This window comes from Eucyclogobius newberryi, unplaced genomic scaffold, assembly GCF_026437365.1.
Source record: "Eucyclogobius newberryi isolate DKJ021-1_F unplaced genomic scaffold, fEucNew1.0.hap1 SCAF_20, whole genome shotgun sequence".
NCBI lineage: Eukaryota > Metazoa > Chordata > Actinopteri > Gobiiformes > Gobiidae > Eucyclogobius > Eucyclogobius newberryi.
In genome coordinates this window covers 4,612,602-4,628,128 of record NW_027315835.1, presented here as the reverse complement: position 1 = coordinate 4,628,128, position 15,527 = coordinate 4,612,602, and the positions used below count along the sequence as shown (strand labels likewise).

General features: G+C 44.7%; 1 protein-coding gene across 2 annotated transcripts in view; it reads right to left on the bottom strand.

The window, feature by feature from the left end:
* Window positions 1-15,527, bottom strand: part of polr3a (polymerase (RNA) III (DNA directed) polypeptide A) — a 70,631-nt gene that overhangs the window by 42,584 nt on the left and 12,520 nt on the right. For both annotated transcript variants that reach the window (XM_072455967.1, XM_072455968.1), the window contains exons 9-13: window positions 14,573-14,676; window positions 13,597-13,738; window positions 10,867-11,007; window positions 10,088-10,157; window positions 704-831 (exon numbers count right to left, since the gene is read on the bottom strand). In XM_072455967.1, coding sequence (XP_072312068.1) covers window positions 704-831; window positions 10,088-10,157; window positions 10,867-11,007; window positions 13,597-13,738; window positions 14,573-14,676 — 585 coding nt within the window. The remainder of the gene's footprint in view (window positions 1-703; window positions 832-10,087; window positions 10,158-10,866; window positions 11,008-13,596; window positions 13,739-14,572; window positions 14,677-15,527) is intronic.

Below are 15,527 nucleotides of genomic sequence, written 5' to 3'. Positions count from 1 at the left end.
AGCACTTATTTACACAAAAGTTTCGCAGTAGTGAGCCACGGGGTTACAATTTAGAGATCAAGTTGAATGAATAATTTATACACTTTAATTAAAAAAATAGTTTAATTTACAGTCTAGTCCCAACTTTGTCAAAACCAACCCCCGACCCAGCCCCGACCAGGCCCCGAAAAGGCCCCGACACGGCCCCGACCCAGCACTGACCCATTTCCAATTTAGTCCCACCCCCAACCGGGTATTAACGTGGCCCCGACCTGGCCCCGACCTGGCCCCGACATGGCCCCGACATGGCCCCGACATGGCCCCGACATGGCCCCGACATGGCCCCGACATGGCCCCGACATGGCCCCGACATGGCCCCGACATGGCCCCGACATGGCCCCGACATGGCCCCGACATGGCCCCGACATGGCCCCGACATGGCCCCGACATGGCCCCGACCTGGCCCCGACCTGGCCCCGACATGGCCCCGACATGGCCCCGACATGGCCCCGACATGGCCCCGACCACAACCTGACCCCAACCTGGCCCTTCCCGGATCCCAATCTAGTTTTGTTTTTTTATAAAATTGTTACTGTTTTTTTTTAATTTTCGGTCAATTGGACTTTTTGCTGTCCACGTTGCGAGTGCTACTTCAGGTCAGATCAGAAGATTGTACTTGTAAAACATCGTCTGGAAAGCGCTGGAGATTAGAAGAGGAGCGTACCTTCATAATTGCAGGTCTGGGCAGAGTGATGAGCACTTTCTCATCTTGGCCGACGAGGATGGACGCGACGATCTGACAGACTTTTGATCTGTCAAAGAACGTATCCTTAAAGGTCAAGAGATAGGCCCCTGCAGGAAGACGAGAAAAGACACTTTTAAGTTCTGTGCATGAGCTTTGATGCGATTTCTCTTCAAGCGGCAAAGCAAAATCTGGTTCAAACACTTTTCAGAATGAGGAAAGCAAAGCCCGAAAATGTCTCGGTTGATGTTGATATGTCGATATATGAAAGGATGTTTTTTGTAACTGCATAACTCAACAGCCTCATCTGACCAGCATCATAGGCACAACACGATCATGCCTGGCGTGGACAGAATGTTAATCTTAAACTTCCTCCCGTATCTTGCCCATATGGGACGGGACGGAGTCCACAGTCCTGGCGCCAGTATTATTCCTTCTCCCTCGCCTTACCAGCGCCATCTGGTTTTAAGGTGGTAAATCACAACGTTAAACTGGCATTAGTGCCAAACCTGTTAACATTAAATTGAGCTACGCCTAAACTATCTCAGGGGACCTCTTTGTAGCTAAACCTTTTGTCTATCATACATCTGGTAAACGCATATTCTTCCCTTTGTAACTCCTTTTGTACGCCCATTTTGCACTAATTTGCATAGACTTATAGCTTTGTTCTATCTGTCTGTAACCACTGCAAAGCCTCGACACGAAGCGGAGCATCCTGATCGATCAGTAAACACCTTTAACCATCTACCTGGGTCCGAGTCTTTCTGTACAACACGCTACGTTATTACAATATATTCCAAGTGATGCAATCAACGTTAGCTGAAGCAGATTAGGGCGGTTAAACAAGTCCTTTTCCAATAGCATTACAGTTACACGAGAAAGTATAAGCCGACTGAACGCTCGGGTTGACAATAAGCGGAAGACGTATCCATTACCGAATTGTATTGTTCTGGAGATGTTCAAGATAGAATCTCCAGGGAATCATGTATAATTAAAATGCTTCTTGAGCTTTCAGACCGTTTAAAAAACCACCACCGTTGTAGACGTGACAATATCGCCGAAGTAGCACGACATCACGGGTTTATACGGGGTTCGTGCAGTTCAAATTTGCCATTAAAACTTGCAATTGTATCTCAATTGGCACAAGCAATTACAGGGGCGTATTTAAGGCATTTCAATTTTGACTTTATGTGGTGTATTTATATCTGTTGTACATATAAATTATAGTTTTACACCAATCGAGCAAGTATGTAGAAAACGCTGAAAAATCTGCAGGGACACTCATTCCAGTCAAAGTTAATGCAGAATTTACACAAAGAAACCCATTTTTTGACTCTTTAAACATGAATTAATTTATTTGTATATGTCAAATAAAAAAAATTGTGACATTAGAGGAGTTTTGGCCCAGTGTTTGCTGGGTAATTTCCTAGTGTGATGTCATCAATTACAAAAAGGAAGTGAAATTATGAACCTAAAACATTTTTATAATTTTTTAGCAAAATTCTAAATATATTTATCTCAACTGCATTTTAGTTCAATGAGCCGTCCGACCTGTAGGGGGCGTTTTACGTCCTTGCTGAGGTTAAGCCAGTTTCCAGTTCGAAAAAAAGTCATGTACCGCAACTACAGGAACCGTGGGGTCTCGATTCCTCCACAGTAAATAGACAACAAACCGGTCCAAAATGCTGCAACACACGCTGTTGTTGTTGTTGACAGGAATAAAACGATTTGAACACATTATCGTTTACAAAAGCATTACGTAACATCGCAACACCCCACTGTGCCGGCGTCCGAGCGCAGCCGCATGGCAGGCTTTGTCACTTCTGTCATGCCTTTGTGATTTTAATGTGTTTTTTCTTCCCGTTGTGTGCAGCACTTTGAGAATTGCCTTGTGTACGAATTGTGCTCTACAAATAACATTGCCTATGCTTTTAGACTGGCCCAGATCGAGGCTCGAGAGCATGTGCCGTTCAAGGCCAAAACTCTGGACCGCTCTTCCTCTGAACATTAGCTCGTCTGTTCAGCTTCAAAATCACAAAATAAACTGGATAGAGTTGGGCATTTATCACTGATCGCAACTTGTATTTTCAACGTGACACACAAATAAACCTCGACATAATTAGTGGAACGTCTGTGTAAAAAAGCCCAGCAAAGCGATGCAAAAAACAAATCAAAAGGCTACAAAAGCAAGTATAAAGACTAAGGAGACTATTTTGAAAATCCGACGCGTCCTCTTTTCAATGCGGCTTTTGTAACATCTAATATTTTTCCTCTCTTGAGTGAGAGTGTGATGCCAGATGCTCGAATGGAAATAATTGGTTGATTCATCCGTGTAGTCGTGAATGAACACCTAGCCTTCATTTCAGACTGTACGTGGCAATAAGAGGATGAAAATCGCACAGGGATTATTTTAACAAGCGAGAGTTCTTTGACGAGGGTCTTGTGTTGGGTGTTCAGCGTCGGCCGCGTTGCTAAGGCCAGCGTAATCAGGTACAAGGAGAATTGGCCGCGAGACAAAAATTGCCGTTGGCTTGACGTCGCGCGGACGAACAAGTGTACTCGCTTTTCACGTGGATGCCTCGGGCCTTGGACGGGTGAATTACAGCATGTCGTGACGTATTTTTAGACATCTGTGCCGTCGATATTCAGGGCGTCTCCAGGTACGAGGTTAGATCAAACATTGCTTTATCTGACAAGAATTGCGACGCCGATTTACCCTTGTGCACAGAAACATTCGACGGGACGTTTTGTGTCTGTGATTCGAGTCTCTCATTTGCTTTTTCCAGTTTCACGGTCGAGTTCCGGCGTGTGTAATCCTGCGTTTGTTTGTCCTCTCGTTACCTTGGGCCAAGCACACACTTGCAACCGTATTTCATACTCCAGTGTGACTTAAATATAGCAGCCCTAAAACGAACAATGCATTTCACTCATTTGAAAGCCTTATGCTGTCAATCACATGTCCAAATATGAAAAACCAAAAAGGAGTTTTGTTCATAGTTCTCTACCGACCTCCTGGTCCCTACTCAGTTTTTATCAGAGTTTTCTGACTTTATATCAAACTTAGTGTTAGTAAATAGTTATAGCTGGAGACTTTAATATCCACGTGAACATGAGTGATGACGCTCTCAGTAATGCCTTCAGCGCCTTGTTAGACAGCATTGGTTTCACTCGGAATGTAAATAAACCGACTCACACCCATAAGAACACTCTGGATCTTGTCCTAACGTATGGAATAGAGATTAGTGACCTCATTGTCCTCCCTCAAAACCCTATATTGTCAGATCATTTCCTAATTACCTTTCAGTTTATTCTTAAAGATCATCCAGTCCCACAGAATAAAGTTATAATGAAAAGGACAATATCTGAAAAATCAATCTCAAAATTCAAAGAAATAGAGCCAATATTCAGTGACATGTCATGTGATCCTGCTGAGAATAGTTTTAGTCCCAGTTTAAGTGATCAATTTGTCAACTTGACCATGAATTCTCTGAAGTCTGCTCTTGACGTTGTCGCGCCGTTAAAACAGAAGGTCATTAGGCCAAAGCGCGCCTCCCCATGGTACAACCAAGAACTGCGTTCACATAAACAAAAAGTTAGAAAGTTAGAGGGATTATTTCGTCGCTCTCACACAGAAGAATCCCTAAAAGCATGGAAAAGTTGCCTGCTGTCCTATCAGCAGGCTCTGTGTAAGGCCCAAACTAGATATTATTCAAATCTAATAGAAGTCAACAAAAGCAACACTAAATTCCTTTTCAGCACTGTAGCTAGGCTAACAAACTGTCACAGTGCAGTAGAGCCCGCAATCCCAGCTTCTCTCAGCTCTGATGATTTCCTCCTATTTTTCAACAATAAAATAAAAACAATTAGAGATAAATTAAATGAAATTACCCCCTCTATTAGCCCTGAACTAGCCCAAGCTGTAAATCTAACGTTCCATATAAATCCACCTGTAAACTTAGAAAGGTTCACAGCTGTTGATCAAGCAGAGATAACTTCAGCCATTATGTCCTCTAAAAGCTCAACTTGTGTCCTAGACCCCATTCCAAGCAGACTCCTCAAAGACATTCTCCCCCTAATTATAGACCCTATTCTTAATATAATAAATACTTCACTCGAAAGTGGCTATGTTCCACAGTCCTTCAAACATGACGACATTAAACCTCTTCTGAAAAAACCTAATCTAGATCCCGACCTATTGGTAAACTACAGACCTATTTCAAATCTTCCCTTCGTCTCTAAAATCCTTGAAAAAGTTGTAGTAAAACAGCTTTGTCGCCACCTGCAGGACAATAACTTATTTGAAGTTTTCCAGTCAGGGTTCAGAGCCCACCACAGCACTGAAACTGCACTAGTTAAAGTCACAAATGATTTGTTATTAGCCGCTGACGATGGACTGGTCTCAATCCTGGTTCTGTTGGACCTCAGCGCAGCGTTTGACACCATCGACCACAACATTCTACTGCAGAGGATAGAATGTGATGTAGGTGTTGGAGGAACAGCCCTCAGCTGGTTTAAATCCTATCTATCTGATAGGTTCCAATTTGTTAATGTAAACCAGAGCTCCTCACCAAGCTCTAAAGTAATTTACGGGGTGCCACCAAATTCGCGCTGGAAAAGACGTAAACACTGCGATGCGCCGTCGTCATTAGCGCACACGGATCCTAATTAGCGACGCACGCGTCTTCTGGGCATAAGTTGAAGCCGGCGAAATAAGTTTAAAGATGCGAGAGACAGGAGCGCCTCGTACGTGTGAGAGACGGGAGCGCCTCGTACGTGTGAGAGACGAGAGCGCCTCGTACGTGTGAGAGACGGGAGCGCCTCGTACGTGTGAGAGACGGGAGCGCCTCGTACGTGTGAGAGACGGGAGCGCCTCGTACGTGTGAGAGACGGGAGCGCCTCGTACGTGTGAGAGACGGGAGCGCCTCGTACGTGTGAGAGACGGGAGCGCCTCGTACGTGTGAGGGACGGGAGCGCCTCGTACGTGTGAGAGACGGGAGCGCCTCGTACGTGTGAGAGACAGGAGCGCCTCGTACGTGTGAGAGACAGGAGCGCCTCGTACGTGTGAGACGGGAGCGCCTCGTACGTGAGAGACAGGAGCGCCTCGTACGTGTGAGGGACAGGAGCGGCTCGTACGTGTGAGAGACAGGAGCGCCTCGTACGTGTGAGGGACAGGAGCGCCTCGTACGTGTGAGGGACAGGAGCGCCTCGTACGTGTGAGAGACAGGAGCGCCTCGTACGTGTGAGGGACAGGAGCGCCTCGTACGTGTGAGGGACAGGAGCGCCTCGTACGTGTGAGGGACAGGAGCGCCTCGTACGTGTGAGGGACAGGAGCGCCTCGTACGTGTGAGGGACAGGAGCGCCTCGTACGTGTGAGGGACAGGAGCGCCTCGTACGTGTGAGGGACAGGAGCGCCTCGTACGTGTGCCTCGTACGTGTGAGGGACAGGAGCGCCTCGTACGTGTGCCTCGTACGTGTGAGAGACAGGAGCGCCTCGTACGTGTGAGAGACAGGAGCGCCTCGTACGTGTGAGAGACAGGAGCGCCTCGTACGTGTGAGAGACAGGAGCGCCTCGTACGTGTGAGAGACAGGAGCGCCTCGTACGTGTGAGAGACAGGAGCGCCTCGTACGTGTGAGAGACAGGAGCGCCTCGTACGTGTGAGAGACAGGAGCGCCTCGTACGTGTGAGAGACAGGAGCGCCTCGTACGTGTGAGAGACAGGAGCGCCTCGTACGTGTGAGAGACAGGAGCGCCTCGTACGTGTGAGAGACAGGAGCGCCTCGTACGTGTGAGAGACAGGAGCGCCTCGTACGTGTGAGAGACAGGAGCGCCTCGTACGTGTGAGAGACAGGAGCGCCTCGTACGTGTGAGACGGGAGCGCCTCGTACGTGAGAGACAGGAGCGCCTCGTACGTGTGAGGGACAGGAGCGGCTCGTACGTGTGAGAGACAGGAGCGCCTCGTACGTGTGAGAGACAGGAGCGCCTCGTACGTGTGAGAGACAGGAGCGCCTCGTACGTGTGAGGGACAGGAGCGCCTCGTACGTGTGAGAGACAGGAGCGCCTCGTACGTGTGAGAGACAGGAGCGCCTCGTACGTGTGAGAGACAGGAGCGCCTCGTACGTGTGAGAGACAGGAGCGCCTCGTACGTGTGAGAGACAGGAGCGCCTCGTACGTGTGAGAGACAGGAGCGCCTCGTACGTGTGAGAGACAGGAGCGCCTCGTACGTGTGAGAGACAGGAGCGCCTCGTACGTGTGAGAGACAGGAGCGCCTCGTACGTGTGAGAGACAGGAGCGCCTCGTACGTGTGAGAGACAGGAGCGCCTCGTACGTGTGAGAGACAGGAGCGCCTCGTACGTGTGAGAGACAGGAGCGCCTCGTACGTGTGAGAGACAGGAGCGCCTCGTACGTGTGAGAGACAGGAGCGCCTCGTACGTGTGAGAGACAGGAGCGCCTCGTACGTGTGAGAGACAGGAGCGCCTCGTACGTGTGAGGGACAGGAGCGCCTCGTACGTGTGAGGGACAGGAGCGCCTCGTACGTGTGAGAGACAGGAGCGCCTCGTACGTGTGAGAGACAGGAGCGCCTCGTACGTGTGAGAGACAGGAGCGCCTCGTACGTGTGAGAGACAGGAGCGCCTCGTACGTGTGAGGGACAGGAGCGCCTCGTACGTGTGAGAGACAGGAGCGCCTCGTACGTGTGAGGGACAGGAGCGCCTCGTACGTGTGAGAGACAGGAGCGCCTCGTACGTGTGAGGGACAGGAGCGCCTCGTACGTGTGAGAGACAGGAGCGCCTCGTACGTGTGAGGGACAGGAGCGCCTCGTACGTGTGAGAGACAGGAGCACCTCGTATGTGTCGAGCTGCGTGGAGCCGTGTATATAATGAACATTGAAGCGGCAGCCGGTAAGATCGATGGCTTTATTTGAACTGTTTTAAGCTGTGCGATGTTGTGGATCGCGTGCGTCGCCGCGTGTTAAAGGGGCGGGGTCAGAGTGTTAAAGGGGCGTGGTCAGCGTGGTCTGGGTGTAAATGTGAATGAAATAACTTGAGTGTTATGTTGTGGTGTGATGTATTTGGCATTAAAGGTGGTATGGACGATTTTTTTCAGCAAATTTTTTATATTTCCTCGTGGCGTGGATAAATCATTTGTCCTGCCACGTATCAATCATAAAACGCACCTATCGCTCACCTGCAGCCGCGTCAGGCTCGTCCCCACGTATCCGAGGGCCTAAGCGCATGGATCTATCATAATATAGTTCCCTCAGTGTTCGGGGCAAAATGAAGACGGAGAAAGACAGTTCGAGCTGACGCAGAAGTGGACAGAAATCTACGGGAGACGAGAGATGCGATGCGATCCGGTGCGCTAATAAACAAACGCACGTGTGCGTTGTATCAGTCCACACGGGGGAGTGCGCATGCGCCTCCCCCGTGCGTTACAAAAAAAAAATTGAGTTAAATTAAATATCTTTTTTTCTTCTCTATAATGCATTTTTTGGCTGGTGCGACTTATAGTCCGGAAAATACAGTACTTTAAAATGACACAGGGAACATTCTCAACGAGCATGACTTTCTGGGTCAAATGTGGTCAAACTAGATTATTTTGTACCACTTTATAATAACTACACCTTGATTTGCCTTAAAGCACGAACAAAGCCTTAATTCATGATGAACACTTCATTATTACTTCATTATAGTTATGAATTAGGGTATTAGTCAAGTATTTACTACATTCGTCTCAAAAAATATGTATTCACAACTAATTCAGTCTGTGTTCATGCTTTACTAAGTGTAGTTATTATAAAGTGTTGCAGATTAATCCGACAATAATCATGTGTTGCAGCCCGTCTTCCACAGGCTGCAGGCTACATACAGCTCCCTGAATATGTTACGGTCTCTGGCTCCGGATAAATGAATGCGCTGCCGACCGAGTCACGCCCCGTGCTCTGCTGGAAGTCTGGAGTTCGATCAGTTGCTCCCCTGTAGCACAGAACATGTCCAGACGATGGGACACGTCACACCAGGACACAAACTCATCCAAGATACGACCACGTTTCTGCCGTCTTCTCTGTGTTGAATCAGACTTTTATTTCCTGCGTAATCTTCAAATGTGTCCAGCGGTGAATATTTAGGATGCTCCGACTGCATTACGTGAGTGAGCGACACACGTGGAGAGTTTAAAATGAACTCGCTCTGTTTTTCCACAATTCAAAACAGTAAAAATCAGGTACAGACACGTTAAACTGAACTTACTGTTGGCTGAAATTGGTCCCGATTAGTGTTGGAAAATCACGATCCCTGCTCGAACCGTTAATTAAACATTTTGGTTTCTTCAATAACCCGGAGATAATTGGATAGAAACTAAAAAAAAAAACTTTTACCTTAACAATTTGATCTAACTTTTCAAAACCGCACAAAAAAGAACTCAAATCACTAATCGTTCATAACAATTAGCTCACCTGCGATTCATCTTAATACATCAACAATTGCCTTGGTGAGATTTTCACAGACATTTCAAGCATTTCTTTTGTGGTTTTCCTTCTTTGTTCACGTTGTTCAAAGCTGCACAATGTAACTGTGGGGGTCTGTCATCTGCGTGCCCCCTCAATGTTACTTACCGCTGTGCCTCGAAGGTTTCCTAGTACGGCACTAAATGTACCTGTTTATTACCGGCGTACAAAATACCTTGAAAAAGAGTCTACAGAAATAACGAGACGAACGAGAGAGTCGCTCTCATTTACAAAGAGCGTTTAAAAACATGGCTCCACCTCATGGTGTGGAGGAAGACGTGGGAGTACTTTAAAACACAAACACTGGTACGCTTTTGATACAAGAACATCAAATCATGGCAAAAAAGTCCAAATAAATGGTTAGTCAGGCACAATATAGTCCTTTTCACTACCGTATTTTTCGGATTTTAAGTCGCACCTTTTTTCATGGGCTTTGGCCGAGGTGCGACTTACACTCCAGAGCGACTTATAGGTGATATTATTCGTTATTTTCACATTGACAACCACAAGAGGGCGCTCTAGGCTCTAGCACTTCCTCTATCTCTGGAGTTTGTGGAGTTGTTTAGAAGTGACAGAGGAAGAAGAATTCAGTGGATTTAGTGATTTGGGGTAAAACTGATGCTTTGCTAAACTTGTTAGCATGTTCTTTATGCTATAGTTATCTGAATAACTGTTACATTAACATACCAGACACTTACCACAGTTCGTTGTCCTCAAAAAAATGACTTATACTCGTACAGTGCGACTTATATATGTTTTTTCCGTATCTATTATGTATTTTTTTGGCTGCTGCAACTTATAGTCCGGAAAATACGGTATGCTAAAATAAAGCAAAATAGAAAAGCCAGTCCCCGCTTGACGCTCACCTGTCAGAAAGTCCTGGATGGCGGCGATCAGAGGCTCGCCATTCCTGGGAGTGACGAGGTTCGCTTTCGTCTGTGAATGGGATAATGAGCGATTAACTAATTTCAACCCATTTGGAATTTGACAAAAGAACGAGTCTTACACAAGTGTCACAGTGCGAGGCCATTGTCGCACGAAGAAACACTGAAATGTAATAATCAACGTTTGTATCGAGAATTCTGTCGTTGACTGCTTATTTTCAAAATTCTGAAGGAAGTATGAAATGTACATGTGGTGATCAGATTCCTTTGGTCAGTTTACTCCAATTAGTTTAATGACGCTATTCTCCATAAGCAAGACGATAAAATAATCTAAATTTGGTCAACCAAGACACCATATGTAAACTCAACTGTAAACTTGTGTACATATTAAACCTATTTTTAATTTTTATTCTTCATCTTATAGCAGAATTAAATGGTTTCTCTTTTGATTTATTCATTGTTTTATGTTGCACCAAATCACCAAAGCAAGATCCTATGTTTATGAATTCTGTTTATTGACAATGGAAATAAACCGTTTTTGATTCTGATCGAACAATTAATTGCAAAAAAAACAGGGCCTCCTAACCTTTTCATGCAGGGAACCCCAAATTAACCACTCAAGGAACACCTGATGTTGGAAATTAGACGTGTCGTAATTTTAAAATCATATCTTTGAGTCACAAAACCCACTTTGGAAACCGCGGGCGTGCGTTAGTTTCTATGCCTCGGTTCAAGGTGGTTCGAACAGTCCAGACACGTACCCCCATGAGCACCAGCGCCTCGGCTTTGGCCTCCTCCGTCTGCGGCAGGTGGAGGTTCATCTCGTCGCCGTCGAAGTCGGCGTTGTAGGGCGTGCACACGCACTCATTAAAGCGAAAGGTCCGGTGAGGCTTGACTCGCGCCTGAGAAAGAGGAGACGGGAAACATGTCAAACAGGGGGAAGGATGAGTCACAAATGCAACACGACGAGCAAAGAACAAGACGTGATGAGACATTTTATGACAAATTAATCTATAAATACTAAAAAGGTATTCATGGTTTGCCGACTTACTGGCTTGACACTAACTGAGACTTTAATTTCCCTTATCTAATTTTCCTTGTCTACCTGTAGTACATCATTTCGCCACTAGAGAGCATCCAGGTGCCCTCATACAACTGTAATGCCAAAAATAATGATTTTTCTCATAAAGACTGAGCGAACCCGGTTTATTTAACTTGGATCTGACGTTGGAGAAGAAAAACTGTATTATTCAGCGCTTTGTCAGAGATGGAGAACTATTGATCTTTTGCCCGTATCATTTATCATTTAATCATTAAAAAAACAAGAAAAGCCACCGTCTCGATCCATCAACAGACTATTCCAACGAACGGTTAAAGAGAAAAATGAAATCGCGAATCCCTCATAAATAATGTGTCCACTCATTTCCCTTATATGTGATTATTAGAGTAGGTAAAACCAACTTGCATATATTGATGGCAAATTGGTAGGAGGAAAAAAAAAAAAAACACAAGACGAGAAATAATACAGTACAGGCGAAACGGTAAAAATCAGGTACAGCTCCTTCAAACTGAACTTACTGTTGGCTAAAATATTAGTTGGAACATTCGGGGAATTGTCATTGTTTTCATTTGGTCCCAATTAGTGTTGGAAAATCACGATCATTAATCATGATTCATCTTAACACATGATTTCAATCATTTCTTTTGTGTTTTTTCTTTGTTCACGTTGTTCAAAGCTGCACAATGTAACTGTGGGGGTCTGTCACTCAACGTTACTTACCGCTTTGCCTGGAATGTTTCTCAGTACGACACTAAACTTACTTATTCTTTACTGGAGCTTTTATTGGCAACAAAAAACCTTGAAAAACATGTTATACAGTGCAAACTTCAAGGAGACGTGTAGCCTTAGTTTATCACCAACTGTATCACTAATATTTGGGTCATATTTCACGTGTTTAAGAGAAAACCTAGAGGAAGAATAGACCTGTCATATTTTTTAGTCATGTTTAGTTATTTCTGTTTTAAAAGCTTCAGTAGAGCAGTGGTGTCGTCTCCGGCTTCGGCGCCGAGGGTAAATAAACTCACAAATACACAATGGTTCATGTCGGTGTAATCCCTCATTCGTCCAGGAGAGTGAATCTTTTTCTACAATTGAAGTCGTATTCATCGGGACTGTTTTTTGAAAAAACTATACGTTTCGATCCTCATTCAAGAGTCATTCTCAATCTGCAAATCAAGGTAATTAATGTAAAGAGCGGTACATAGGAGAGACTAAACAGCCACTTCACAAGAGGCTGTATCAGCACAGAAGACACTGGAGTTCAGGACCACAGAGCGCCGTGCATCTTCATCCTATAAGCCACAAACCACTCTATTGAAGACAGTGAGAAGATTCTAAGCAGGAGAAAAGATGGTTTGAAAGAGGAGTTAAAGAAGAAAGACCATCATTAAATAGACATGGGGGTTAGATTCAACCTTCCTGTTGTTTATAATGGAATTCTGAACCCCTGGAGAGGTCGACGCCCAGAGTATGCAGAGGCTAATCAGTTACACAGGGAGGAGAGAGAGTGAGCTAGGGACAATAGGAGGCTGATAGCCCGTTAAATGACTCATAGTAAACCAAAAGGCTAGTTTCTGGTGAAACCAATAACACCTTTTCATCAGGAGGTCCCGCCCAGTGGGCAGGGCCTTCCCAGATTAGAATAAATATCCGAGTTCCCGATCTTGATTCGCAGATTGACAATGACTCTTGGATGAGTCAAAACTTATTGTTTTTTCAGTCCAGATGATACAACTGAATCTTCTTCTTGTTTCAACTCTCGGGTTCATGGAATGAGTTGCACTAATATTTGACGTAAATAATATTTGTAATACGCTCAAGAAAGAGTCCTGCCAGGATTTACGGATTTAAAAACGTTGCACATGAGACCACTGGAATTCTATCTTTGACGTCACAAATCGGAAAATTAGAAACCAAGTGTTTTTGTGAGGATCAGAGAAGGAGGTGCTCGTAAACAGGATTGTTGTAACAAGCGCAAATGAAACCAAATACAACTCAAAGTATGTTTTTGATGGCTAAAGCTGCAGAAAACAGGTAAAACTGACGTCTTATCATCAGCTTTTTGTGCAACTAATCTGTCTCTACGCCGTCTTTTCACGTCCAGCTTCCTTTTGCCAAGTTTTCACCACTGGAAATACAGCAGTTTATCACAAGACCGAGTCTGCATTTGGTGAGAAATTAAACTTATGTTTCCATCTGCTTTTCCCCATTTCGTTTTGAACTGAATCTGCGTTGTCTTTTGTTCACTACGTTTTTGTTAATGAATGCAATCGTGATTAAAACTCACTAAATAGAGAAGTGCCAGCAGCTAGTTTGGGGTTAATTTGTGTTGCTCGTCTTCCTGTAAACACAAACATGACATTTGTGTTGTGCGTCTTCCCGTAAACACAAACATGACATTTGTGTTGTGCCTCTGTGTTGGAGAACTCACAATATGGGCCATGATGCTGAGCTTGTGCAGAGAAGGCTGTCGATTGAACAAAACGATGTCCCCGTCAATCATGTGTCGTTCAACCACGTCGCCGAACCTGAGCTCCTGCGCAATCTTTTCACGGTTACCATATTTCAAAAACCTGGAACAAAGTACAATCAAAGCAAGCGTGAAAAGACCGAGTAATGAGGTGTTTTTAGTCCTGGTTTAGTCCTGGTTTAGACCTGGTTTAGTCCTGGTTTAGTCCTGGTTGAGACCGGGTTGAGACCGGGTTGAGACCGGGTTGAGACCGGGTTGAGACCGAGTTTAGACCGGGTTGAGACCTGGTTGAGACCTGGTTGAGACCTGGTTGAGACCTGGTTGAGACCTGGTTTAGTCCTGGTTTAGTCCTGGTTTAGTCCTGGTTTAGTCCTGGTTAAGTCCTGGTTAAGTCCTGGTTGAGACCTGGTTGAGACCTGGTTGAGACCTGGTTTGGACCTGGTTTAGTCCTGGTTGAGACCTGGTTGAGACCTGGTTGAGACCTGGTTGAGACCTGGTTGAGACCTGGTTGAGACCTGGTTTGGACCTGGTTGAGACCTGGTTGAGACCTGGTTTGGACCTGGTTGAGACCTGGTTGAGACCTGGTTGAGACCTGGTTGAGACCTGGTTTAGTCTTGGTTTGGACCTGGTTTAGACCTGGTTTGGACCTGGTTTGGTCCATCTTTTATGGGGCGTCTCAATCTGCAGTGGTCCGTGTCAGAAGCGCTGCTTCAAATCAAATCATACTTAATTTATACAATCCTTTTCATACAAGAAATGTAAAGAGTGCTTTACATATAAATCAAATCAATCCTTTGCCAGACGTGACGTTTTAATATTCAACAGAGACATTAATTTATTTGAATGTAAAACAGGCCTGACGAAGAGCAAGGACTTGAACAGAGGGAAACCATCTTATGGTCCCCAAGTGCGGTCCCCAAGTGCGGTCCCAACTCACCGTTTCATTTGCGTGGAGCGGTTTTGGATGAAGTTGGCCCCTGGGTGAACATCGGGGCCGTTTCGAACCAGCTTCCTCAACAGCTCCAGGTTGGCCTTGTTCACCTTCATACAGATGGTAAAAAAAAAATAACATGACACACAGGCTTGTTTTCTACTTTAAAAAGTTCTGGACCGCGCTGAATGGAGCTCGAGTCGGAACAAACACAACGTTAGCATATTTTAATTACATGACGATAAAATAAAAAGCGATGTTTGAAAAAAATATGTAGTTATTATTAAAATGTAGACTGTCCTGTTAAATCCTCTTATTTGGAGGTGTAAATGGAATAAATGTGAGAAAATTTTGTCACAATTTTACACATTATTCCCAATTATTGACATTAAAGTGCTAAAGCGCCCCCTACAGGTCGGATGAAATATAGTTAGAATTTTGCTAAAAAACTATTTATCCCAGAACTTCACTTCCTGTTTGTAATTGGTGACATCACAGTAGGATATTACCCAGCAAACACTGGGCCAAAACCCATTTAATGTCACCATTTATTTATTTGCTATAAGAAATATATAAGAGCAACTTTATTTTGTTGATTTCATTTAAAGAGTCAAAAAAGTGGTTTCTTTTGTGTAAATTCTGCTTAAACTTTGACTGGAATGAGCGTCGCTGCTGTGATGTCACTTCCTGTCATTTTCTACAGATTTTTAAACGTTTTCTCCACAAATACCTGCTCGATCGGTGTAAAAATATTATTTATATGTACAACAGGTATAAAACACACCAAATAGTCAAAATTAGAACATCGTAAAAACCTGTCACGTCACTTTAAGTTCAAACAATACACTTTCTAACGGATAATTAAGGAGAACATGAGACAAACACCTTGAATGAAAAACAAACATTTCATTTATCAGCATAATTTAGGCCAAAATCATAAATTAAGACCACTTTTTTTGGA